The sequence below is a fragment of the Globicephala melas genome, chromosome 3 (assembly GCF_963455315.2).
Source record: "Globicephala melas chromosome 3, mGloMel1.2, whole genome shotgun sequence".
In the NCBI taxonomy this organism is placed as follows: domain Eukaryota; kingdom Metazoa; phylum Chordata; class Mammalia; order Artiodactyla; family Delphinidae; genus Globicephala; species Globicephala melas.
Genome location: NC_083316.1, coordinates 55,483,120 through 55,510,181, shown reverse-complemented (window position 1 = coordinate 55,510,181; position 27,062 = coordinate 55,483,120). Strand labels below are relative to the sequence as shown.

Sequence of the window (27,062 nt, the reverse complement as noted above, 5' to 3'; positions counted from 1 at the left end):
TTCAGTCAGTGTGTCTTTAAATCTGAAGTGAATCTCCTGTTGGCAGCATATAGATTGGTCTTTTTTTTTTAAATCAATTCAGCCACCCTGTGTCTTTAGTCCATTTACATTTAAAGTGATAAATGATAGTTACATGCTTATTGCCATTTTGTTAATTGTTCTGGTTGTTTTTGTAGTTCTTCTCTGTTCCCTATTTTTCTCTTTGTCTGTTCCCTTGTAGTTTGATGATTTTGTATAGAGTTATATATATTCTATATAACGATATATAACCTATATTTCTTTAGTATTATAGCTTGTGTATCTATTTTAAGTTTTTGGTTTGTGGTTAAGTTTGAACACATTCTAAAAACACTACATTTTTTCTCCCCCTCCCACATTTTGTGTTTTTATTTTTTAATTGCGATATAGTTTATTTACAATATTATATAAATTTGAGGTGTACAACATAGTGATTCACAATTTTTAAAGATTATATTCCATTAATAGTTATTATAGAACTTCCCTGGTGGTCCAGTGCTTAAGACTGTGCTTCCAATACAGGGGGCAAGTGTTCGATCCCTGGTCAGGGAAGCTCTGCATGCTGTGCAGTGCAGCCAAAAAAAAACTGGTTACTATAAATTATTGGCTATATCCCCTGTGATATATACTTATAGCTTATTCCTTTTATACATAGTAGTTTGTACCTCTTAATCCCCTACCTCCATCTTGCCCCTCCCTCCTTCCCACTCCCTACTGGTAACCACTAGTTTGTTCTCTATATTTGTGAGTCTGTTTCTCCTTTGTTATATTCACTAATTTACTTTATTTTTTAGATTCCACGTATAAGTGATAACATAAGTATTTGTCTTTCTCTGTCTGAGTTATTTCACTCAGCATAATACCCTCTAAGTCCATACTTGTTGCAAATGGCAACATTTCATTCTTTTTTATGGCTGAGTATTTAATTGTGTGTGTGTATACACACAGACCACATCTTCTTTACCCATTTATCTGTTGATGGACACTTAGATTGTGTCCATATCTTGGCTATTGTAAATAGTGGTGCTGTGAACATTGGACTGGTTCATTCTTCTTGGAGCCTGTTCTTTCCCACTTCACTCTTGCCCTTGGCATGGTATGTGGCAATGTCCTTTTCATATTTCTCCTTTAGCTTAGCTGCTTTCTGTTCATAGGGTTATTTACCTTTGGCTGACTGCTCAGACCACATTTCACCCACTTTTTTTGCAGTATCTCCAATGGATAAGACAGGGTGTTCACTTTTGATCTTTGGGTGATGTTCAGAGCAAAACCGGAAGAAGGCAGATGGAGGCCTTTTAGGCACATTGGGATCTTTTTTCTTTCCCTTCTTGTCACCTTTGGGAGGAACATAATTTTTCATCTCCCTGTCATAGCGAGCTTTGTCACTTTTTGCCATATCTTCAAACTTGGATTTTTCCTTGGCAGACATGATCTTCCATCTCTCAGGACATTTCTTGGAGAACTCAGTGAAGTTGGCCGAGGAGTCAGGGTGTTTCTTCTTGTGCTTCTCCCGGCAAGTCTGCACAAAGAAGGCGTATGAGGACATCTTGCCCTGCGGCTTGTTGGGGTCGCCCTTCCCCATGATGGTGCTGCTGCTGCGGCGGCGGCGGCGTGTCCACCTGGCAGTAGCTTTTCCTCAGAGTACCACACAGTGGCCAGGTCAGACCTCGACACTGCTGCCCGTGGCTCCGGTGCGAACTGTTCCGTCGCTAACCCAATCTTCCACCTCTTGTTTTGCAGACTTCTCCGCGCCTGGTATCTTAGTTTTTAATTTGCAATTCTCTGACCAGAGAGGTTGAGCATTTTTTCATATATTTATTGGACATTTGGATTTTCTTTCTTTTTAAATTTTTATTTATTTTTATTATCAGATTGATTGATTGGCCATGTGGCTAGCAGAATCTTAGTTCCCCGACCAGGGATTGAACCTGGGCCCTGGCAGTGAAAGCACTGAGTCCTAACCACTGGACTGCCAAGGAATTAATTCCCTGGATTTTCCTTTTCTTGGGGGGGGGTATATATGTATATTTTAACATTTATTTATTTGGTTGCACAGGGTCTTAGTTGTGGCACTTGGGCTCCTTAGTTGTGGCATGCAAACTCTTAATTGTGGTATGCATGTGGGATCTAGTTCCCTGCCCAGGGATCCAACCCAGGCCCCCCGCATTGGGGGCAGACTCTTAACCACTGCACCACTAGGGGAATCCCATGGATTTTCCTTTTTGTGAAATACCTATGTTTTTTCTCTCTACTTTATGCTTTTTGTTTCACTTAGTCTTCACATGTAGGTACTACAGTTATGTCCATTTTTATAGATTTTATACAAATTGAGATTTTGGTTAAGGAATTTACCTAAGGTCACCCAGCTAGTAAATGGCAGGTTAAGGATATAAATCCAAGCAGACAGAATACAGAGCTTCCAGAGTATGGGCATATCTTCATATTTATTGGCCCTTTTGGTTTTTTCTTCTATGAATAGCTTGCTTTGCTGTTATTTTTATTTGACAGAGTTTTTCTTTAATATAAAAGAATATTCGTTTCTCTTATGTTACAAATATTTTCTAAACTATTGTTTGTCCTTTCATTTTATTTATGTTGCTTTTGCCAGAATTTTTATTCACATGATCAAATGCCTAGTTTCTTTTTTTTTTCTTTTTTTAATTGAAGTATAGTTGATTTACAGTATTGTGTTAGGTGTACAGCAAAGTGATTCAGTTAAACATATATATACCTATCCTTTTTCAGATTCTTTTCCCTTATAGGTTATTACAAAATATTGAGTATAGTTCCCTGTGCTATACAATAGGTCCTTGTTGGTTATCTGTTTTATACATAATAGTTTGTGTATGGTAATCCCAAACTCCTAATTTATCCCCTCCCTTTCCCCTTTGGTAACCATAAGTTTGTTTTCTATGTCTGTGGGTCTGTTTCTGTTTTGTATATAAGTTCATTTGTTTGGTTTTTTTTTTTTAGATTCCACATATAAGCAATATCGTGGATATTTGTCTTTCTCTGGCTTCACTTAGTATGTTAATCTCTGGGTCCATCCATGTTGCTGCAAATGACATTATTTCATTTTTTTATGTCTGAGTAGTATTCCATTGTGTATATGTGCCACATCTATTTTTTTTTTATTTTATTTATTTTATTTTTGGCTGTGTTAGGTCTTCATTGCTGCACATGGGCTTTTCTCTGGTTGTGGCCCAGGGGGGCGCTGCTCTTCGTTGCCATGCGCAGGCTTCTCACTGCGGTGGCCTCTCTTGTTGCGGAGCACGGGCTCCAGTAGTTGTGGCACACGGGCTCAGTAGTTGTGGCTCGCAGGCTCTAGAGTGCAGGCTCAATAGTTGTGGCACACGGGCTTAGTTGCTCTGCGGCATGTGGGATCTTCCCGGACCAGTGCTGGAACCCGTGTCCCCTGCATTGGCAGGCGGATTCCCAACCACTGTGCCACCAGGGAAGCCCTATACCACATCTTCTTTATCCATTCATCTGTCCATGGACATTTAGGTTGCTTCCATGTTTTGGTTATTGTAAATAGTGCTGCAATGAACTTTGGGGTGCATGTATCTTTTCAAATTATGGTTTTCTCCAAATATATGCCCAGGAGGAGTGGGATTGCAGGATCATGTTGTAGCTCTATTTTTAGTTTTTTAAGAAACCTCCATACTGTTCTCCATAATGACTGTACCAATTTACATTCCCACCATCAGTGTAGGAGGTTTCCCTTTTTCCACACCCTCTCCAGCATTTATTATTTGTAGACTTTTTGATAATTGCCATTCTGACCAGTGTGAGGTGATACCTCATCATAATTTTTAATTAAATGCCTAGTTTCTTTATTAACTGAAGATGCAGACTGACAGCCCACAGACTTGTCCTGACATGTTAAAAAAATTTTTTCCACTTTTTCTTAAATTGAAGTATACTTGATTTACAATGTTGTGTTTATTTCTACTGTACAGCAAAGTGATTCAGTTATACATATATACATATTCTTTTCAATTATGGTCTATCACAATATATTGAATATAGTTTCCTGTGCTATACAGTAGGACCTTGTTGTTTATCCATTCTATATATAATAGCTTGCTTCTGCTAAACCCAAACTCCCACTCCATCCCTCCCCCCTCCCCCCTCCCCCCAGAATTTTTAATATGAACTTGAATGCCTTTGGGCAGGGAGTGGGTGGAATGAGTTGGGGGGTGTGTGGAGGGATAGTCTCAAGGTAACTGATTACAGTACCCACCACCCCTTATTGCTTACTCCTCTTTAACTCATCTCCTTTACCTGCCTGACCCCCAAAATGTATTCGAGTTTTCAATCCTTGCATAGTTTCTTATTTCTATCTTAAAATCTCCTCCATCCCAAGTTTATAAAAGTCACCCAGAATGTATTTTGGTATATGATGTGAGGGTAATGAATCCAAGCCTTACATATTGGATGACTAATTAGATCTATGTCATTTATGAGTTATACTACCATTTGTCCATAATATCATTCAAATATTCTTCCAAAACATCATTTGGAATTTTCAACTTTCTGCTGCAGTAATAGTTCAGTGAGCAATCTTTTTTTTTTTTTTGAAGTATAGTTGCTTTACAGTGTTGTGTTGTATTCACTCTGCTGTACAGCAAAGTGAATCAGCTATACGTTTACGTATATCCCCTCTTTTTTGGATTTCCTTCCCATTTAGGTCACCACAGAGCATTGAGTAGAGTTCCCTGTGCTATACAGTAGGTTCTCATTAGTTATCTGTTTTATACACAGTAGTGTATGTATGTCAGTCCCAATCAGTGAGCATTCTTGTACACAAATCACTGACACATCTCTAATCTCCTGACCCTAGACTCTGAAGGTAAGGTAAGGGTAAGGAACTAATTAGTTTTGGCCTTCTCTTTTGTTTATTCGCTATTCTACATGACAGTACCAATATATATTATCCTAACTGGAAACTTGATCACTAGTCATTTGAATCCTTTATCATCAGCAAGTTCCAAGAGTCGCCGAATGTAGGTTTTTGGTATGAGAATTCCATATGCGCAAAGATTGGTTCCAGTTCATGAAGTTATTTTTTTTTTTCTTCTAAGATTTATTTTATAACCGTGTTAAGAAAAGTTCTACATCAGGGACTTCACAGGGTGGCACAGTGGTTAAGAATCTGCCTGCCAACACAGGGAACACGGGTTCGAGCCCTGGTCCGCGAAGATCCCACAGTCCACAGAGCAACTAAACTCGTGTGCCACAACTCCTGAAGCCCGCGCTCTAGAGCCCGTGCTTAACAAGAGAAGCCACCACACTGAGAAGCTTCCACATCGCAATGAAGACCCAGCACATCCAGAAATAAAATAAATAAAATTTTAAAACGTTCTACATCATTGTTGGTTAGATTACACAACAGTCTGCCTTGAAACCAGTATGCTGTTCTCAAGGTCATCAAAGACATTCTGTCCTTTTAGTCTTCGGAGAAAAAAATGGTTTGACTTCTAATTTACTTCTTGCCATGTAAGATTTAAAAGCAAATACTTATACATCAATTTATTTGTGCAGCAATTAATCTGTGAAGCCATGATTTGCTGTTAACTTTAATCCAAACTGCCTGTTAGCATTTCACCATAACTTTAAAACTGCACCATGTGACAGTGGGAAGGCTACTTTAGGCAAAAGAGCTATTGCCAGCAGAGAGTTCTGCTTCTTTCTTTTTTTTTTTTTTTGCGGTACGCGGGCCTCTCACTGTTGTGGCCTCTCCTGTTGCGGAGCACAGGCTCCGGACGCACAGGCTCAGCGGCCATGGCTCACGGGCCCAGCCGCTCCGCGGCACGTGGGATTTTCTCGGACCGGGGCACGAACCCACGTCCCTTGCATCGGCAGGCGGACTCCCAACCACTGCTCCACCGGGGAAACCCAAAACTTCTGTTTCTTTGAGTCTTCTTTGGACTGCTGTCACTTTCCTCACCAATTGGATCAGATGCTAAGAAATGGCCCAACAGACCCTCTTTGGGGCCTCTCTTGTACCTCCCAGCTTCCTTTCCTGCTCACCTGGGGGCAGATAAGTGCTTTCTAAAAAATATTCGGGACTATCTACGTGACTTTCCAGCAAATTCATTATAAAGCTGAGTAAGCTTCACCTCGGATATGCCCAGATCATCAAAATTTGAACTTTATGGAGGTCTACTTAATGAGATTCTTTCTTATGCAAGTGCAATTTATGCACTTGTGAATAACCTTCCTCTTTTTGAATCTGGTAGACTAGCCTGCAGACAAAAGTGCTAGAGCTGGGTTGGGTTCCCACAATTCATTGATTTACCAAACTTTTCTGGCACCACTTACTCTGGTCTGGCCTTGTAGGAGGTACAGAGATAACAACGTGAAGACGCCTGGTCACAGGGGCTGCTAGCAGGGAAAACAGAATACGAAAATAAAGTGTTGTGTGTACAAGGCAGAACCATAAGGACTAGCCTGTAAGAGAATCCTGCGGGGGGGGGAGCCCTCAGAAAATGGAGCTGTTCCTGCAGCTGGGGGACTTACACATTCAACCATGTGTATGGGGGACCTGCCAGGTGCCAGGCATGGTACTCAGATTGGCAACCCCCCATGATCATACAGTTAAATTTAATGTTTACGTAAGTGCCTTCAAATCTGATGAAACGGCTTCCTTTGGAAATCCTCTACATTATGCTTTGAGTGCTTTGTCTATCATATGGAATAACTGTAAAATACATATGGTGATTCAAATCTGGATGTCACCGTCAAGAAAAAAAGAACATGTTTTCTTTGAGGACAAAAATGCCATAGGTTCATTTTTGTTGAGGAACAAGGTAGGTGGAAATCTACTTATCTACTTCCTGATAAGTAGAAATACTTTTCCAACAAAGAACTTGCCATTTAAAACAGCTGACAATTCATTAAAGCTAATTCCTCCTTGAAAACATTATACTAAGTGAAAAAGACACAAAAGGTCACGTTATATGACTCCATTTCTATGAAATATCCAGAGCAACTAAATCTATAGAGACAGTGGTTGTGAGAGGCTGGAAGGAGGAGAGACTGTGGAGTTACTTCTAATGGATACAAGGTTTCTTTTGAGGGTTAGATAGTGGTGGTAGCTGCACAATCTTGTGACCATACCAAAACCCACTAAATTGCATGCTTTAAAATGATGAATTTATGGTATGTAAATTCCATCTAAAAAATAAATAAATAAAAAGAAACCTGGTTCCAAATTGTTTAAATTTCTGCATCATATGCCATTGTGAGAATTATGATTGAAGAAATCTAAGTGAGCTTTTAAAAAATACATCTATCTCTGGTATCTACAGAAGCCAAAGGAAGCCATCAAAGTTCCCTGGGTGACCTTTAAAAAAAAAGAACAAATGACAATAGGTACTTGGAAGCCATTTAGCAATCCCAAATGTTTAATAAAGAATACTGGAAAAATAGAGGGTAAGCTCCTACTAAGAACTAAAAGCCCCCTTGACCCATGTAAAGACAAACATGAAAAAACGAGCAAACAAAAAGAAGACAACAATTCATCTCATGTTTTTAAATTCAAAAAGTTACTAGAGAAGATTTGGGAGAAGAGATATTAAACTAAATGCTAAGGCTGGGTAATGTTACAGACATGCTGGATTCCAGGCATTTGTGTAAACGCTCTGTGCCTCAGTTTCCCATCTTTAAATGAGAAAATAGCCCCTAATTCATAGAGTTGTGAAAATAAAATTAAAATAAGTATATAAAACTCTTAAAAGCACTTTTTAAAAATGGTACCTATATTTTTATTGGTTACCAAGGGACTGCTTTTTATTTTACTGCTTGCTTATTTTCTAAGTGACCTGCAACGAACGCTATTTTCCTAAGAGGATTTATTGTTTAAAACAAACAAAAACTCTGGTCGAATCACTCTCGGAACAGACGAAAAAGTGAAATCAAAGAATTGAGAGGATACGGAGAAGAAACACCTATGCGGCCGACAGGGGTAGGCGGCGCCTGAGGGCAGAAAGCGCGTGGACTCCGCCCCGCCGGCCGGCGGCCCTGAGGCCGCCATACTCTTCCGCTCCCGGAGGCCGGGCGGCGGAAGTCGTCACTCGCCGAGGGACCTAGCCCACGCCGCGTACCCGGCAGCAGGTTAGCCATGGCGATGGGCGGCGGCGGTGGCGGCAGTAGCAGCGGCGTCCCAGAGCCGGAAGACACGGTGCTGTTCCGGCGCGGCACAGGCCAGGTGAGGTCGCAGCCGGCGCTGTCCCCGACCCTGCGCTCTTTCCCCGGCCAGTCGGCTCAGTGCGAGGTCCGCATGTTTGTACATCCCCACTTGGGAGCCTCAGCCGCAAGCTCGTTCCTCGCCCAGTTTGGGCTCCCGATGACTTTGAACCTAGGCCCTACTGCTACTCGATTGTGCCTTGGTCGTCCACCTCTCTCTCCGACTGTGAGGTGTGCGGGGTCAGGCCAGGGCGAAGCAGGGAAACCAGTTAGGAGTCTATTGGAATAATCCCGCTGTTAGCAGTGGACAGCCGGTTACTTGGCTTCTGGATATAGTTTGAAATCAGAGGCAACAGGTTGTGCACGGGTATACGATAATAGAGGCTTGAGAGAGTAAAGTCAAGGATAATTCCAAGATTGCTCTGAACAGCTGAAAAGATGAAGTTGCCTTTTCCTGAGATGGGGAAGACTGCAAGTAAGGCAGGTTTATAAGGGGGTAAGATTAGAACTCATTCTTGGGTGAAATGTGATTGGAGCGAGTTAGAGAGTCGGAGAGGAGAAATTCAAGGCAACATATGTGAGCAAATATTTCAAGTTTTATTGTGGGTACTGGAAGATAGAGAAATTGACCAATGGATGGAGAAGGAAGTGAGATGAAGAGGATTCTTAATTGTGTTTTTGTTTTTAAGATGGGAGAAATGTTTCAGGGCTGATAGGAAAGATCCAGTAAGGACGGTATAATTGACATTGCAGGAGAGAAGAGAATTGCGCAAGCAACATTCTAGCGTAGTAAGAGGGAATGGATTTGGTCTTTGTTAGAAATATTGACAGTTCATGTGGTGACAGTTATATGGGTACAGATTTGTGTGGATGGGCAGATATAGTGGCAGGAGATTATGAAAATTCTGTTTTGATTGTTGCTGTTCTCTCAGTAAAAGAAGCAAGGTCATCAGCCTACTGGTGAGGAGGGGCAGGGGGCAGGTGTTGGAGGTTAGAGAAGAGAGAAGGTAGGAAGTAAACGTCTAGGAGAGTGGATGAGTGTTGCATTAGGGAAATCTAGGCAACATTAAAGGCCTACTTCAGATTTGTGGTTATGAGTTTAAAGAAGACTAGTTAGGACTTCCCTGGTGGCGCAGTGGTTAAGAATCCGCTGCCAATGCAGGGGACACGGGTTCGAGCCCTGGTCCAGGAAGATTCCCACACGCCGTGGAGCAACTAAGCCTGTGCTCCACAACTGCTGAGGCTGCATGCCTAGAGCCTGTGCTCTGCAACAAGAGAAGCCACCACCATGAGAAGCCCTCGCACCACAACGAAGAGTAGCCCCTGCTCGCCACAGCTAGAGAAGACCCGTGCACAGCAACGAAGACCCAGCGCAGACAGAAATAAATAAATAAATAAATTTATTTTAAAAAGAAAAGGAGACTAGGCAGCATGATTGTATTTTTTGCTAGCTAAATTCAAATTCACGTGTGTGAGGGCAGACACAAAGTAAATGAATAGTTGAAATTAATAGGGTTGTAGTTTTACCTAGTATGAAGTGAGAAGGGGGCAGTACAGGGAGTTGTCTTAATGATCGATGGTGCAATTAAAGCTGGCTAAGAAAGGAAGTGAGGACATTACCATGGTGAGAAGCAGTTTAAAAAGTGTGAGGATCATTGTTTTACCAGTCCCAGTGAAGTGGAATGACTGTCATCATCAACCTACTAGAAGGAATAAGTTGCAGAGCCTAGAAGGTGGTAGTTGGAGAGTAGGATTCTTGCAGTTGAGTTTTTGGAGAGGTTATATATAATGGTTATAATAAAGACCATAGAAGTGAGTAGCTGAGCTTGGGTACTATAAAAGGTCATTGGTAGCGAAGCATTTAAAGATGTAGCAGGGCTTCCCTGGTGGCGTAGTGGTTAAGAGTCCGCCTGCCAATGCGGGGGACACGGGTTCGTGCCCCGGTCTGGGAAGATCCCACATGCCGCGGAGCGGCTGGGCCCGTGAGCCATGGCCGCTGAACCTGCGTGTCCGGAGCCTGTGCTCCGCAACGGGAGAGGCCACAACAGTGAGAGGCCCGCATACCACAAAAAAAGGAAAAGATGTAGCAAGGGTAGGGTATTGGAAGGATCGCGGACGTGGGTTTTTTTTTTTAATTATTTCTTACTTTATTTGGTTTATTTTTGAGTAATACTTTTTTATCGTTATTTATTTAATTATTTTTTTGCGTGCATTGGGTCTTTGTTGCTGTGCACGGGCTTTCTCTAGTTGCAACGAGTGGGGGCTACTCTTCGTTGTGGTGCGAGGGCTTCTCATTGCAGTGGCTTGTCTTGTTGCAGAGCACGGGCTGTAGGTGCGCGGGCTTCAGTAGTTGTGGCGCACAGCCTCAGTAGTTGTGGCTCACAGGCTCTAGAACTCAGGCTCAGTAGTGGTGCATGGGCTTAGTTGCTCCACGGCATGTAGGATCTTCTCACACCAGGGCTCAAACCCATGTATCCTGCATTAGCAGGCGGATTCTTCACCACTGCGCCGCCAGGGAAGTCCCTGTACATGGGTTTTTAAATAACCAAAAATTATGACAGGATTAGTGTTGGAGGGAGTACTGGAATATAAACCTCAAGGAATGAGGAAGAGTGACCCAGGAAGATATAGATGATTGCAATGAGGAGGGATAGTGGACAGGGGAGTTTGGTGACGGGATTTTCAAACCTGGGAGTTTTTAGGGAGGAAGAATAATCTGGAAGTGGAAGTGAGGAACAAGGAAGATTACTTCCCCACCTCTGGTACAGTAATTTGAGGGATATGGGGAAGAAAACATTTCATTTTTAAATGCCTGCAAGGAAAGAGGTGGGCTTCTCTTGGTGACTGAGAAACAGATATAAAGGCAGTCCTGATGGTCTGTTCTCTTTGCTATTGCTGTGTAACAAATCACCCAAAACTTAGTGGCTTGAAACAATAATCATGTTTTATTCTCTCTCATAGTTTCTGTGGGTCAGGAATTTGTGAAGGCCTTGGTGGGCAGTTCTCCTTCAGACATTTCGTGTAGTTGCATCCACGTAGTAATCGGAGCTACAATAGCTGGGGACTGAGCCGCTAGGGATTGACGGGCCATCTCTTTTCTTCATGTTGTCTCGGCTTCTCCATGTGGTCCCGGTGTGTGGGATGGTTTGATTTCCTTATACCCCTTTGTAATCCTTCCCTTTCATCCCTCCTCATCTCCTGTCTCCAGACAACTGCTGATCCATTTTCTGTCACCATCGATTAGTCTGCATTTTCTAGAATTTTACAAATACGGAGTCTTTTTTTATCTGGCTTCTTTTACTCAGCATAGTTATTTTGAGTTTCATCCATTTTCTTGTGTATATCAGTCATTCATTCCTTTTCATTGCTGTAGGATCCTGTTGCACGAATATACTACAATTTGTTTATCCATTCACTTGTTCATGAACATTTGGGTTGCTTTCAGTTTGGGGCTGTTACAAATAGAACCACCATGAGTATTAGTGCAGAAGACTTTGTATGGGCATATGCTTTCATTCCTCTTTGGCAAGCACCTAGGTCATGGAGTAGATATATTTTAATTTTTTTTCTTTTTTCTTTTTTTCCCATGCCTTGTGGGATCTTAGTTCCCTGACCAGAGAGTGAACCCAGGCCCACAGCAGTGAGAGCACAGAGTCCTAACCACTGGACCACCAGGGAACTCCCTATTTTAATTCTTCTGGTTTTTTTTTTAAGTTGAATTTTATTTATTTTATTTATTTATTTATTTTTGGCTGTGTTGGGTCTTTGTTGCTGCACACGGGCTTTTTCTAGTTGTGGTGAGTGGGGGCTACTCTTCGTTGCAGTGCGCGGGTTTCTCATTGCGGTAGCTTCCTTTGTTGCGGAGCACAGGCTCTAGGTGCGTGGGCTTCAGCAGTTGCAGCATGCAGGCTCAGTAGTTGTGGCACACGGGCCCTAGAGTGTGCGGGCTTCAGTAGTTGCGGTGGCCTGTGGGGTCAGTAGTTGTGGCTCGCGGGCTCTAGAGGGCAGGCTCAGTAGTTGTGGCGCAGGCTCACGGGCTTAGTTACTCCGAGGCATGTGGGATCTTACTGGACCAGGGATCGAACCCCTGTCCCCTGCATTGGCAGGCACATTCTTAACCACTGCACCACCAGGGAAGTCCACTATTTTGATTCTTTAAGAAGCTGCCAAACTTTTCTTCAAAGTGATTGCACCATTTTACGTTTCAACCAGCAATGTATGAAAAGTTCCGTTTGTTCCACATCCTTGCTAACACTTGATATGGTCAGTCTTGTTAATTTTAGACATTCTAATGTGTAGTGGTGTCTTGTTGTGGTGGTGGTTTTAATTAGCATTTCCCTAATGACTGATGATGTTGATTGTCATTTCATGTGCTTATTTGCCATCCATGTATCTTCTTTGGCAAAGTGTCTGTTCAAATCTTTTGCCTATTTTTAAATTGACTTATTTTTTGTTGAGATTTGAGAGTTTTTTGTGTATGCTAGATACAAAACCTTTATCAGATAGGTAATTTGCAAATATTTTCTCCCAGTTTGTGAGTTCATTCATTTTTTCATTCTCTTAACAGTATCTTTTTGAGAATTCCCTGGCAGTCCAGTGGGTAAGACTCCACGCTCTCACTGCCAAGGGCCCGGGTTCAATCCCTGGTCAGGCAACTGAGATCCCATAAGCCGTGCAGTGCAGCCAAAAAAAAGAAACACAACAACTAAGTCTTGCTGCTCCTAGAAGGACAGCTAGGGTGTATATAAAATCCTTGGCTCATACTTTTTTCCCATAAATTTCTATGAGGAAGTCTAATACTAACTAGTTTTCTGTATTTTGTAAATGACTTGATCTTTTTGCTTAGAGGCTCTGAGAATTCCTTTTAGAGACTTTTGTTTATTTGTTTAGCTTTTATTCTTCAGGGACCCCATTTATACATATGTTAAATATTCTTTGCCAGTCCCCACTTCACTTATTTTCTTTTTCTTTTTTCATGACTTTTCCTTGGTACCCATTAGATTTTCAGTCAACTGTATTCTTCTTTGCATACCTTGCAGTCAGTACTACTTTTTCTTCCATTTCCTTCTTGATTTTGTTTAACTCCTCATTTGACTGTTACCCTTTTGCCTTCTTTTCTCATCTGAATTTTTAGAAATTTTGATTCAAGGTGTTTTTTTCCATATTGCGAATGCTAGTTTAAGACAATTTAATTTCTGATGGTTATTGTATTTTCTTCTGTTTGTGATTGTCAATTGAGAAATTTTATCACCTAAAATGTTTCTTCTCATAATAGCTTTGTATGGATGTCTTTGTTTGCTGTTCATGTTGAAATGTCTTATAACAGTTGTAATGTGATGAGTTTGGGTTCCTATGTATTTGTATCTTACTTTTAAGAGTGCCCATCAGTGATTCTGTTGATACAGTGGAGTACACTTTCCTTTATTAGTAGTACCTTTTCCATTTGCAGAATTGATATATCTTCTGCTTTTAGAAACATCTCCTATTCCAAGGGGCAGCATAACCTTGAACAAGTCAATTACCTGTTTGTGATTACTTTCCTTATCTGCAAAATGACTTAATGATTTTTAAGTACTTTTTATCGTATAGCAAGATTAATAGTTTTATATCAGAACATATTTCTCTATGTATAATAGATATTAACAAGAAAATGACAAAAATTCACTTTACAACTAAATGAGTTTTATAGCAAACTTCTTCGGAGTTCATTGATTGACTAATATTGTACAAACTCCAACATACTAACTGATGGTGTCTTATAACCTGTCTTCCCATCACCAACATTATGTATCCAAACTTACCTTCAACTACTCTATAGAGTGAGAATGAGTCTAGTTGGACTTGTTGCTTCGCTGATCTGTCAAATACAAAAAAAAAACCCATGAAATTTATCATCTTAACCACTTTTAAGTGTACACTTCAGTAGTGTTAAGTATATTCACACTGTTGTACAATAGATATCCAGGACTTTTTAACCTTGCAAAACCAAAACTCTACCCATTGAGCAGTTCCCTATTTCCTGCTCTCCCACAGCCCCTGCTAACTGCTGTTCTACTTTGTTGCTGTGAATTTGACTACTTAGGAGCCTCATATGAGTGGAATCATACAGTCAGTGTGTTTATTTTTGCTTACATGCTCTTTTTGGCTCATGGTTGTCCTTGGAGTGCTTTCAATTTTCTTTTCTATCTATCCAGATCCTTTTAGTTTTTATTTCCTAGCCTGTTTCCTCCATGATCATCCACCATACATTCCTTTCCCTTTTTTTTCCTTTTTTTTATTGAGGTATAATTGACATATAACATTACATTAATTTTAGTTGTACGACATAATGATTTGCTATTTATACATATTGCAAAATGATCACAGTAAGTCTAGTTAATATCTGCCACCATACATAGTTATAATATTTTTTTCCTTGTGTTGAGAATTTTTTGTCTTTGCAACTTTCAGATATGCAATACAGTGTTACTAACTATAGGCACTGTGTTGCACATTACATTCCCGTGACTTATTTACCTGATAACTGGAAGTTGGTACTTTTTGACCCCCTTTGCCTGTTTCAGTCCCCTCCCCCATCCCCTCTACCCCCACCTCTGGAAACCACCAATCTGTTCTTTGTATTTATGAGGTTGGGCTTTTTTTGTTTGTTTGTTCTGTTTTTTGTTCTTAAATTCCACAGATAAGTAAGATCACATGGTATTCGTCTCTCTGTCTTACTTCACTTAGTGTAATGACCTCAAGATCCATTCATGTTGTCTCAAATGACAAGATTTCTTTTTTATGGCTGAATAATATTCTATTGTATATGAACAGTTATCCCCTGCTTTTTAAAAGTTTGCTTTATACCACTTCACTTTTATAAAACACCTACATTAGTAACTATTTTCACTAACTGAAGGAAATCCAAAGAGGATTTTTGCTTTTATGAAAAAAAAAAAAAAGGTGAAAAGCAAAAATAACATTCAGTGTTTTGTTTTGCAGCAAGCCATTATAGAGGCAGCAGGCAACCCAAGCAGTGAGAGTGGCACCACCAAGCTCCTTCCCCAGGAGCTACACTCAACATCTCAGCATCAAGCCACCATAGCTTTGAACTGTGCCTGTGAGCATCTGTACTTTATCCTGATTTATTCTGTTTATCCATTAGCAAGTTGTGTTCTCACATAATTGATTCTTTGCTTTACTCCATTTCCATTTACAAAAGCTTTCATAGGAACACTCTACTTTCATATAGTGGGGAAAACCTGTATACATTTTCTTTTTTAAAGATTTATTTATTATTTATTTATTTAATTAATTTATTTTCAGCTGTGTAGGGTCTTAGTTGTGGCACGCAGGATCTTCGTTGAGGCATTGCTGCACACAGGCTTCTCTCTGGTTGTGACGTGCGGGTTTCTCTTCTCTAGTTGTGGCACATGGGCCTAGTTGCCTGGACATGTGGGATCTTAGTTCCCTGACCAGGGATTGAACCCGCGTCCCCTGCATTGTAAGGCGGATTCTTTACCACTGGATGGCCAGGGAAGTCCCTGTATACATTTTCTTTATCCATTCACCCATTGTTGGACACTTAGGTTGTTTCCATATCTTATCTGTTGTAAAATTTTTAATTTTTTGAGGAAGCTTCATACTATTTTCCATAGTGGCTGCACCAGTTTACATTCCTACCAATAGCGTACTAGTGTCCCTTTTCTCTACATCCTCATCAACACTTGTTATTGTCTTTTTGATAATAGCCATTCTAACAGGTGTGAGGTGATACATCACTGTGGTTTTGCATTTCCCTAATGATTGGTGACGTTGAGCATCTTTTCACGTACCTGTTAGCCATCTGTATGTCTTCTTTGGAAAAATGTCTATTCAGATCTTCTGTCCTTTTTCTAAAATAAATTTATTTTATTTTATTTATTTTTGGCTGTGTTGGGTCTTCTTTGCTGCACGTGGGCTTTCTCTAGTTGTGGCGAGTGGGGGCTACTCTTCATTGTGGTGCACGTGCTTCTCATTCTGATGGTTTCTCTTGTAGCAGAGCACGGGCTCTAGGTGCACGGTCTTCAGTATTTGTGGCACGTGCGCTTCAGTAGTTGTGGTGCACAGTCTTAGTTGCTCCACAGCATGTGGGATCTTCTGGACCAGGGATTGAACCGTGTCGGCACATTCTTAACCACTGCGCCACCAGGGAAGTCCCTTTTGCCTATTTTTAGCTGAATTGTTTGGGGTTTTGCTCGAGTTGCATGAGTTCTTTACATATCTTAGATATTAACCCCTTATCAGATAAATGATTTGCAAATATTTTCTCCCATTGAGTTTTTTGCCTTTTCATTTTGTTTATTTATTTATTTATTTATTTATTGCTATGCAGAAGCTTTTAAGTTTGGTGTATTCCCACTTGTTAGTTTTTGCTTCTGTTGCTTTTGCTTTGGTGTCAAATCCAAAAAAATCATTGCCGAGACTGATATCGAGGAGCTTACTGCCTATGTTTTCTTCTAGGAGTTTTATGATTTTAGGCCTTACGTTTAAGTTTTTAATCCATTTTTAGTTAATTCTTTTTTTTATTTATTTTATTGAAATATAATTGGTTTACAATGTTGTATTGATTTATACTGTACAACAAAGTGATTCAGTTATACATATATATATACATTCTTTTTCATATTCTTTTCCATTGTGTTTTATCACAGCATATTGAATAGTTTCCTGTCCTTTACAGTAGCGTTTTGAGTTAATTCTTATATGTGGTATAAGACAATGGCCCAGTTTCATTCTTTTGCATGTGGCTCCAGGTTGTTTTTTTTTTTTTTGCATCATTTATTGAAGAGACTATCTTTTCCCCATTATATATTGGTTCTTTTGTCATATATTAATTGACCATATATGCATGGCTTTATTTCTGGGCACTCTATTCTGTACCACTGATTTGTCTGTCTTTATACCAGTACCATACTATTTTGATTACTGTGGCTTTGTAATATAGTTTGAAATCAGGGAGCATGGTGCCTCCAGCTTTGTTGTTCTTTCTCAAGATTGCTTTGGCTATTTGGGGTCTTTTGTGGTTCCATACAAATTTTGGGATTTTGCTAGGGGTTGCATTGAATCTGTAGGTTGCTTTAGGTAATATGGACATTTTAACAATATTAATATTTCCAGTCCATGAGTACAGAAAATCCTTCCATTTATTTCTGTTTTCTTCAGTTACTTTAATAATATCTTATAGTTATCAGTGTACAAGTCTTTGTTTTCCTTGATTAGGTTTATTCCTAGGTATTTTATTCTTTTTGATGCAGTTGTAAATGAGATTGTATTAATTTCTCTTTCTGATAGTTTGTTTTTATGGTATAGAAATTCAACACTTTTTATATATTGATTTTGTGTCCTGCAACTTTACTAAATTTGTTTATTCTAACAGTGTTTTGGTGGGGTCTTTAAGGCTTTCTATGTATAGTGTTGAGTTATCTGCAAATAGTGACATTTTTATTTCTTCCTTTACAAATTGGATGCCTTTAATTTATTTCTCTTGCCTAATTGCTCTGGCTAGGATTTCTAATGCTTTGTTGAATAAAAGTGGTAAGAGTGGACATCTTGTGCCTGATGTTAGAGGAAAAGCTTTCAGCTTTTCATCATTTAGGATGATGTTAGCTGTTTGTCATGTATAGCCTTTATGATGTTGAGGTATGTTCCCTCTATACCCACTTTGTTGAGAGTTTTTATCATAAATGGATATTGAATTTTGTCAAATGCTTTTTCTGCATCTATTGAGATGATCATATGATTTTCTTCCTTCTTTTTGTTAACGTGATGTATCACGTAGATTAATTTGTGAATGTTGAACCGTCCTTGCATCCCTGTGATAAATCCCACTTGATCACGGTATAAGATTCTTTTAAATGTGTTGTTGAATTCGGATTGCTAATATTTTGTTGAGGATTTTTACATCTGTGTTAATCAGGGATGTTGGCCTGTAGTTTTCTTTTTTTGTGTTGTCCTTGTTTGGTTTTGATATTAGGGCAATGTTGACCTCATGAAATGAGTTTGGAAGTGTTCCTTCCTCTTCTATTTTTTTTGGAAAAGTTTGAGAAGGATTAGTATTAATTCTTATTTGAATGTTTGAAAGAATTGACCTGTGAAGCTCTCTGGTCTTGAGCTTTTGTTTGAATTAATAGTCAAAAGCCTCTAACAATCTTACTAGTAATGGGTCTATTGAGATTTTCTGTTTCTTCATGATTCACTCTTGGTAAGGTGTATGTTTCTTTGAATTTTGTCCATTTCTTCTAGGCTGTCAGATTTGTTGGCATATAATTGTTCATAGTACAGTCAGCCTTTCATATCCTAAGGTTCCACATTTGCACATTCAACCAACTTCAGATCAATCATATTTGGGTAAAAAAAAATATTTCCAGAAGGTTCCAAAAAACAAAACTTGAATTTGCTGCATGCCAGCAACTATTTACATAGCATTTACATTATATTAGGTGTTACTAACAATAAAGTATGCAGGATTGTATGCAAATACTATGCCATTTTATATAAAGGACTTGAGCAAGCGTCAATTTTGGTATCCGTGGTGGGTCCTGGAACCAGTGCCCTGCAGATATTGAGGGATGACTGTAGTTACTTAAGATCCTTTGTATTTTCTGTGGTATCAGTTGTAATGTCTCCACTTCCATTTCCGATTATATTTATTTGAGTCCTATGTTTTTTTCTTTGTGAGTCCATCTAGAGGTTTGTCAATTTTATCTTTTTAAAGAAACTACTGTTAGTTTCATTGATCTTTTTTACTGTCTTTTAGTTTCTGTTTCATTTCTTTTCACTCTGATCTTTGTTAATTCATTCCTTTTACCAACTTTGAGTTTCATTGGGTTCCTCTTTTCCTAATACTTAGGTGAAACTTAGGTTGTTTGAGATTTTTTTCTTCTTTCTTTTTGGCTGTGTTGGGTCGTCATTGTTGCACGCAGGCTTTCTCTAGTTGCAACGAGCAGGGGCTACTCTTTGTTGCGCACAGCCTTCTCATTGCGGTGGCTTCTCTTTGTTGTGCACAGCCTTCTCATTGCAGTGCCTTCTCTTGTTGTGGAGCACAGGCTCTAGGCACACGGACTTCCCTAGTTGTGGCACATGGGCTCAGTATTTGGTGGCTCAAGGGCTCCAGAACACAGGCTCAGTAGTTGTGGCGCACGGGCTTAGTTGCTCCGCGGCATGTGGGATCTTCCCGGACCAGAGCTTGAACCTGTTGGCAGGCGGATTCTTAACCACTGTGCCGCCAGGGAAGTCCTCTTGTTTCTTGATATTGGCATTTATCTATGAACTTGCTGCTTAGAACTGCTTTTGCTAAGTTTGGTACGTTATATTTCTATTTTCATTTGTATCAGGTATTTTTTATTTCTCTTTTGATTCCTTCTTTAACCCGTTGGTTGTTCAGTAGCATGTTGTTTAATCTCCATGTATTTGTGAATTTTCCAGTTTTTTTCTTATAATTGGTTTCTGCTTTCATACATTGTGGTCAGACAAGATGCTTGATATGATTTCCATTTTCTTAAATTTATTAAGACTTCTGTCCTGACATGTGATCTATCCTGGAGAATGTTCTTTCACACCTGAGAAGAATGTGTATTTCTGTTGCTCTGTATTTTTCCATTAAGTTAATCTGATTTGACATATCTTTCAAGGCAGATGGTTCCTTATTGATTTTTTAATTTTTTTTTGGCGGTACGTGGGCCTCTCACTGTTGTGGCCTCTCCCGTTGCGGAGCACAGGCTCTGGACGCGCAGGCTCAGCGGCCATGGCTCACAGGCCCAGCCGCTCTGCGGCATGTGGGATCTTCCCAGACTGGGGCACGAGCCCGCGTCCCCTGCGTTGGCAGGTGGACCCTCAACCACTGCGCCACCAGGGAAGCCCGTTCCTTATTGATTTTTTTATCTGAATGATATATCTGTTGCTGGGGTGTTAAAGTTCCCTACCATTATTGTATTGTCTGTCTCTCCCTTTAGGTCTGTTAATATTTGCTTTATATATTTAGGGGCACCTGTGTTGGGTGCATTAGTATGTTTGAATGTTGTATCCTTTTCATGGATTGACACCTTTATTACTATGTATTGCTCTTCTTTACCTTTTATTACAGTCTTTGTTTTTTTTTGTTTTTTTTTGTTTTTTTTTCTTTTTGTGGTACGCGGGCCTCTCACTGTTGTGGCCTCTCCCGTTGCGGAGCACAGGCTCCGGGACGCGCAGGCTCCGGACGCGGAGGCTCAGCGGCCATGACTCACGGGCCCAGCCGCTCCGCGGCATGTGGGATCCTCCCGGATCGGGGCACGAACCCGCGTCCCCTGCATCGGCAGGCGGACTCTCAACCACTGCGCCACCAGAGAAGCCCTACAGTCTTTGTTTTAAAGTCTACTTGTCTTACGAGTATTGCTACCCCAGCCTTCTTTTCATTTCCGTTTGCATGGAACATCTTTTTCCACCTCTTCACTTTGAGTCTATGTGTGTTCTTACATCTGAAGTGAGTCTCCGGTAGGCAGCATATAGATGAGTTTTAGTTTGTTATCCATTCAACCACTCTGTGTCTCTTGATTGCAGAATTTAAATTTAGTCCATTTATATTTTAAGTAATTATTGATAGGTATGTACTTATTGCCATTTTGTTAAATTTCTTCTGGAGGTTTTGTAGTTCTTCTGTTTCCTTCTTTCCTCTCTCTTCGTTTGTGGTTTGATCATTTTCTCTAATGGTATGCTTAGATATTTTTCTCTTTATCTTTTGTGTATTTCCAATAGATTTTTGCCTTGTGGTTACCATGAGTCTTTTACATATAAAAACTTATATTTATTGCCATCTATTTTAAGTTGATAATAAGTTAAATTTGAACTCATTCTAAAACTCTACATTTTTACTCCCCTCCACATTTTGTCTTTGATGTCACATTTTACATTAAGCACCTTTCTGGGAGATACAGTGAGCTTGAGCCAGGCAGAGAGAGAGTGCAGATGTTGCATCCAGTAGCCTCTGAGCATCTTTGTAGATCCCTAGCTATGCACCAAACTAGAAGCCTCCTCCTCAAGACTAATTTCCTTTGTAAGCAAATAGGCCTTTTTCGCAGAAAGAATGGTGTGTGTTTCAGTCTGCTGTCTGTGCAGTTTCCTGGGGGTGGTAGCCTGCCAAGGACTGTCTCTTTGGTTGTTACAGCCCCATGGGACCCAAGAACACAGTAAGCCCCACCCTGGGCTGCAGCTGTAAAAACCAAGCCACCAGACATAAAAACTGGGACTGTGTCTTTGATTGTTAACAGTCCCAGGGGACCCAAGAACACAGTAAGCCCCACCCTGGGCTGCAGCTGTAAAAACCAGGACACCAGACATAAAAACTGGGACATCAGATGTGCATAAAAGCTCCCCTCTGGGAGTTACTGCTGCTGTGGAGAGCAGCAGAGGGCAAAGATGGCCCTTGCTGGCTGGAGTGAGGCAGATGGCATAAAAATGGTGCTGCTAGCCTCCGTCCTTAGTGTCCCAGCAGGTCCCTAGATGTATGTTAAATTAAATGCCTACTCTGCAGGTCAGCACTTTACGATAAGTGAGCCTCTTTGACAGTAAGTCTGGGTGCCTCTCAATCAGCTGCTTCTGCGCTGGGTCGTTGGAGGGGAGGAGTGGTTCCAAGCATGGGAACCCTTTCAGTTCCTGTTCCCTCGTGGGTTTCGCGGACGTGAATCCCCTTGGTTTTTAAAGTTAGATGTTTTGGGGACTCATCTCTCAGGTGCTGCTCTTAAAACCTAGGGTGCCCAATTTGGAGTTCAGACCCGTTGCTCCTCAGGGAAAAGCTCCAGGTTGTGAGTTCACTCCTGACTGTGGGTCTCCACACCGGGAGAGGGGTTTATGGCAAGAGTGTTTCTCAGCCTCTCCTTCCCACTTCTGAATTTGTACTTTTTGTTTGTACTTCATGTTTTAATATTTTATCATATTCATTTTATATTATTCTTTTGTGTGACAGTATGTCTTAAATCCCTGGTGGCTGGTTGTTTCCCGCTCTGCCAAACTAAACCCTTTATCTGCTCTTAGAAAAGACTGAAACATGGATTACCCTTGAGCAGATCCACTTATGGTTGGTGGATAGGGATTAAATTGTGGAGTGTTTACTTCATGGCACTCTTAGAACATTTACGTATGTCTAGTTTTGGGGGTAATGTCCCATAATCTCTAAGCAGGTAGGCTTCTTGTGGTTTATTTAGGATTTAAAATACCCATTTTTAATGTAATTTCATTATGTCTGAATTAAGATAGCTCTTATTACTTGTTACTAACACATTTTTGATGAAATCCAACCAAACATGAATTGTTTTTATTCTTTACCCTTCCCAGAGTGATGATTCTGACATTTGGGATGATACAGCATTGATAAAAGCTTATGATAAAGCTGTGGCTTCATTTAAGGTATGAAATGCTTATTTATTCTTTTCCTTATTTCCTCATGTGTAATACTCATTCAGGGAAAAAGATGATAGAATACTTACAGTAAAGTGTTGAAGTACATATTATTCAGTCTAATTTTGAAGATTAAAAGATAACAGGTTAGGGCTTCCCTGGTGGCGCAGTGGTTGAGAGTCCGCCTGCCGATTCAGGGGACACGGGTTCGTGCCCCGGTCCGGGAGGATCCCACATACTGCGGAGCAGCTGGGCCCATGAGCCATGGCCGCTGAGCCTGCACATCCGGAGCCTGTGCTCCGCAACGGGAGAGGCCACAACAGTGAGAGGCCCGCGTACCGCAGGAAAAAAAAAAAAAAAGATAACAGGTTAGATAAATTAGTTATCTTCCTTTAGAAGTTAGTAACCAGTCTATATGTCATCCCTTTAACAGAGGCAATTTAAGCAGAGTTTTAAACATTTATAATTTTTAATGTGTTTAGACTGTATCAAACTATCAAAGTCTTCTAATTCAGATTAGTGGAAGGACAATCTGAATTATACTTTTGAAACATTTAACAAGCCTTTATTGAAATAATATTGAGGATAAATAGCCTAGTGCAGTAATGAATACTTACAGAGTGTTTACAGTGTTCTAGGCACTGTTCCATGTGCTTTACATACATTAAATTAATGTAATCCTCCCCAGATCCTATGAGGTATCAAGTCAAGTGTTCCTGATGGTGATGAATGTCAGGGAATATACATTTCTTTTGCAGGGCGAAGTCTATTTTTTTGTGGCTCAAACAAGACATTTACACAGTTGTCCAATATCATCATTTTCCCCACTGTCTAAGGTGCTTAGTCTTATTGAGCATCATACGTGGGCCATTAGTAGTCCAGGCACAGAGCATACACTCATACAGAGCACCAAGCATGGAGTCCACTTCCATCCCTAGTCCCTCCTGTAGCATGAGGTAAAGGTCAGATCTGTATGTCATCCTTGAAGCTGAACTCTGAATTTGTCAATAACATGCTTTCCAACATACATTTAGACTAGAAATAACACTAATGCAGAGTTACCAAGAGAGTTCTATAAAACGCAGATGGGGCTCAACGTGGGACGGGGTTGGTGATATTGCGCGGGGAGGTAGACTGAGCAGAGAAAAAGAACTGATTTGGGCAAGAGATAGTTTACTTTTAATTGTGTTGCATTTGAGGTAAATGTGAAGATATGAAATTGGTAATTGGAAATGTTGAACTAAGGAGAAAAGTCAGAGCTGGATAATAGCTTTGGAAGTTTGTTTGCATAGAAAGTATAATTGAAGTAATAGGAATAGGTGATCATAAGCTGGTAAAGAAGGATGGCCAGTTCTTGTTGGGAATGCCCAAGTTTTAGACTTGATCAGAGAAATAATAAAAGAATTAGGGCCCAACATTGCTATGTCATCAAAAATGTTGTGACTATCAAAAAGAAAAATGATTGACAGAGTCTAATGTTATGGAAAGGTTGAGAGTGAGGAGACTTGCTTATAAGGGTCCTTAGAGCTGATTATCAGATATATGATACCTTCAAGAGCAGTTTCTTAGCATGTGGGATGGTGAAGAGAGGAAATAGAAGCTATCTGAGACGGTGGGGCCTGGAGACCAGTTTATAGTGACTGAGTTACATTGTGACTTTCTTAGTATATCACCCTGTAACATGTACGTTTCTATTCATGTTTTCATAGCACGCTCTAAAGAACGGTGACATTCCCGAAGTTTCAGAAAAACCAAAAGGTGCACCTAAAAGAAAACCTGCTAAGAAGAATAAAAGCCAAAGAAAGAATACCACAACTCCCTTGAAGCAGGTTATTTTAAAACCTTGAGATTTAACTTCAAAGAATTTCTTGTTACTGTCCTTATTAAATAGTATAAAGTACCTTTAAATTATTAGGACAGTGTTTTCTATTGACATAAAATTTCTAAAGCACCTATTAAACTTTCTGTTGTTTAGGAACATGCATGTTAATATAAAGAATTAGGAGGAAATGATAAATACTAAATTCAGGACAGTGTTTATGTTGGAGGTAGAGGGGAGGAAGGCAGTGCAACTTGGAAGAAGTACCTGAAGGCTTAAACTGAATTGACAGTGTTTGACTTTTCTAAATCTGAGAGAGGTATCCTTTTTTTTTCCTTCAAAAATCCTAAAACTGTTAATACCTGGGGACCAGATACTCTGGGTAGAGTCATTTCTGCTATTTAAAACAGTCCACATAGAAGCTAATTATTTTGGTGTCTCATTAGTTGCTTTAGTTTCATCATTACCAAGGGGGAAGAGAGCTGATGTTTGATAAGCACGTGCTATGTGTTGGGCTAGCGTACTGGACACTTTACATGCTTCCCCTCTTTTCTGTTCTTCACAACAAATATGTGAGGCAGATTATACTACACCCACTTAACAGATGAGGAAAATAAGACTCAAGGAGATTAAGAAACTGGTCCATGATTATATAAATGGCAGGACTATGTCATGTTATATTTATATTAGAATTCAGATTTCTGTGGTTTTGGCCCCAAGTTTTTTCACTATAACATTCTGCCTCCCAGAACAGTTAACCAGAGACTGTCCCCTCCACCCCCAACCCCGCTCCACCCAAACAAGATTATAGTTTACCCTCTTTTAAAGAAATGTGCATGTGTCTATCTTTGGTTTCTCTTATAGTGGAAAGTTGGTGACAAATGTGCTGCCATTTGGTCAGAAGATGGCTGTGTTTACCCAGCTACCATTGCTTCGATTGACTTTAAGAGAGAAACCTGTGTTGTCATTTACACTGGATATGGAAATAGAGAGGAGCAAAATCTGTCTGATCTACTTTCCACAACCTCTGAAGTAGCTAATAATATAGAACAGAATGCTCAGGAGGTAAGGATAAAAAAATGGAATTCTTGGAAGCAGAAACTAGATGAGAAATTAAGCAGTATAACTGGTTGTCAGTTTGATCCCCTGAAGCATTATATTTTTCTTAATGATGCCTTTATAACAAAAGTACATGTATTTCTTTCTCTTAAAAGAATGAAAATGAAAGTCAAATTTCAACAGATGAAAGCGAGAACTCCTCCAGGTCTCCTGTAAATAAACCAAATAACATCAAGTCAAAAGCTGCTCCATGGAACTCTTTTCTCCCTCCACCACCCCATATGCCAGGACCAGGTCTGGGACCAGGAAAGGTAAACTACCCAGAAAAGGTTTTCCAGGAAATAGTTCATATAGTATTGGAACATTCAGCCCCTCCATGAAGTGACTCGTAGCTTTTCTCACGAAACTTTTTTTTTTTGGCTGCGCCCTGCAGCTTGCAGGATCTTAGTTCCCGGACCAGGGATTGAACCCGGGCCACCTGGACTGCTAGGGATTTCCCTCATGAAACTTTAGTAGCTTTCCATAGATGTTGTAAATACATACCTGAGAATTCTTTGTAAAGGAAATAAGATAGTAAAGCAGAATAGTTTATAATGAAAGCCTTTCCTAACAATTTTAATAGAGTATTAGGTATATTAGAGTAATAGCAAACTTTTGGAGATTGATATATATACTCTACTATGTGTAAAATAGATAACTAATAAGAACCTACTGTATAGCACAGGGAACCCTACTCAATGCTCTGTGGTGACCTAAATGGGAAGGAAATCGAAAAAAGAGGGGATATATGTATATATGTATAACTGATTCACTTTGCTGTACAGCAGAAACTAACACAACATTGTAAAGCAACTATTCTCCAATAAAAATTAATAAAAAAAATAGTTTAGCAAACTTAAGTTTGAAAGTATAATATTTTATCATCAGCTGGATGTTGTGCTGTAGTTCTCTGTGTCACTTGTATAAGGTATATAAAAATTGGAAGAGAACACAGTATTTACATCTGATACAGGTGAAATCCAAAGAAGCTCCCAGACTGTTTTGTAGAGCAAAATGTAAATGCTGTTTTTATTCATGGTTCTTTTGGTTATCAGTAGCAAATCAACTTAAACAAAAAGTATTTTTACTTTAGGTTATATCATGGAATCAAAGTCTCCATCCAGTAGTTTTGTATAAAGCATTGATTTCTTCAGGCAGTGATAATAATAAAGATTTTTAAAATCAAGCATGACATTAAAACTTTTCCTTAGGATTCCCTGTTGAAAGCTTCCTTATTGAGGTTTATATTCTATTACATTTTTCAGAATGGTCAGACCTCTTAATTTATATACATAATAAACATGCTTCATTGGCCTCAGGGGGCTGATTTTTCTTGTTAAGTGAGAGACACTAATTTTTATAATATATGCTCTAAATTAGCATATGTAATTGAAAGGACATCCAATAGATTATGCAATTTAATTAATGAAATTGTGGGAGATATGGTCTTTTGGTCTTTTATGATGGAAATGTCTTGCTGAGTATACGGTCTCTGATTTATTAGGTAATTTTAAATTTTCCTTACTTTGGCTTTACTGCCTGA

General features: G+C 39.8%; 1 protein-coding gene and 1 pseudogene across 2 annotated transcripts in view; one reads left to right on the top strand and one right to left on the bottom strand.

Moving 5' to 3' along the window:
* Positions 1-1,174: 1,174 nt before the first annotated feature.
* Positions 1,175-1,609, bottom strand: LOC115845087 (high mobility group protein B2 pseudogene; annotated as a pseudogene).
* A 6,495-nt stretch (positions 1,610-8,104) lies between these two features.
* SMN2 (survival of motor neuron 2, centromeric) overlaps positions 8,105-27,062 on the top strand; it is a 46,453-nt gene continuing 27,495 nt past the window's right edge. For both annotated transcript variants that reach the window (XM_070045148.1, XM_030845117.3), the window contains exons 1-5: positions 8,105-8,233; positions 22,540-22,611; positions 24,312-24,431; positions 25,286-25,486; positions 25,636-25,791. In XM_070045148.1, coding sequence (XP_069901249.1) covers positions 8,147-8,233; positions 22,540-22,611; positions 24,312-24,431; positions 25,286-25,486; positions 25,636-25,791 — 636 coding nt within the window. In that variant the 5' untranslated portion in view covers positions 8,105-8,146. The remainder of the gene's footprint in view (positions 8,234-22,539; positions 22,612-24,311; positions 24,432-25,285; positions 25,487-25,635; positions 25,792-27,062) is intronic.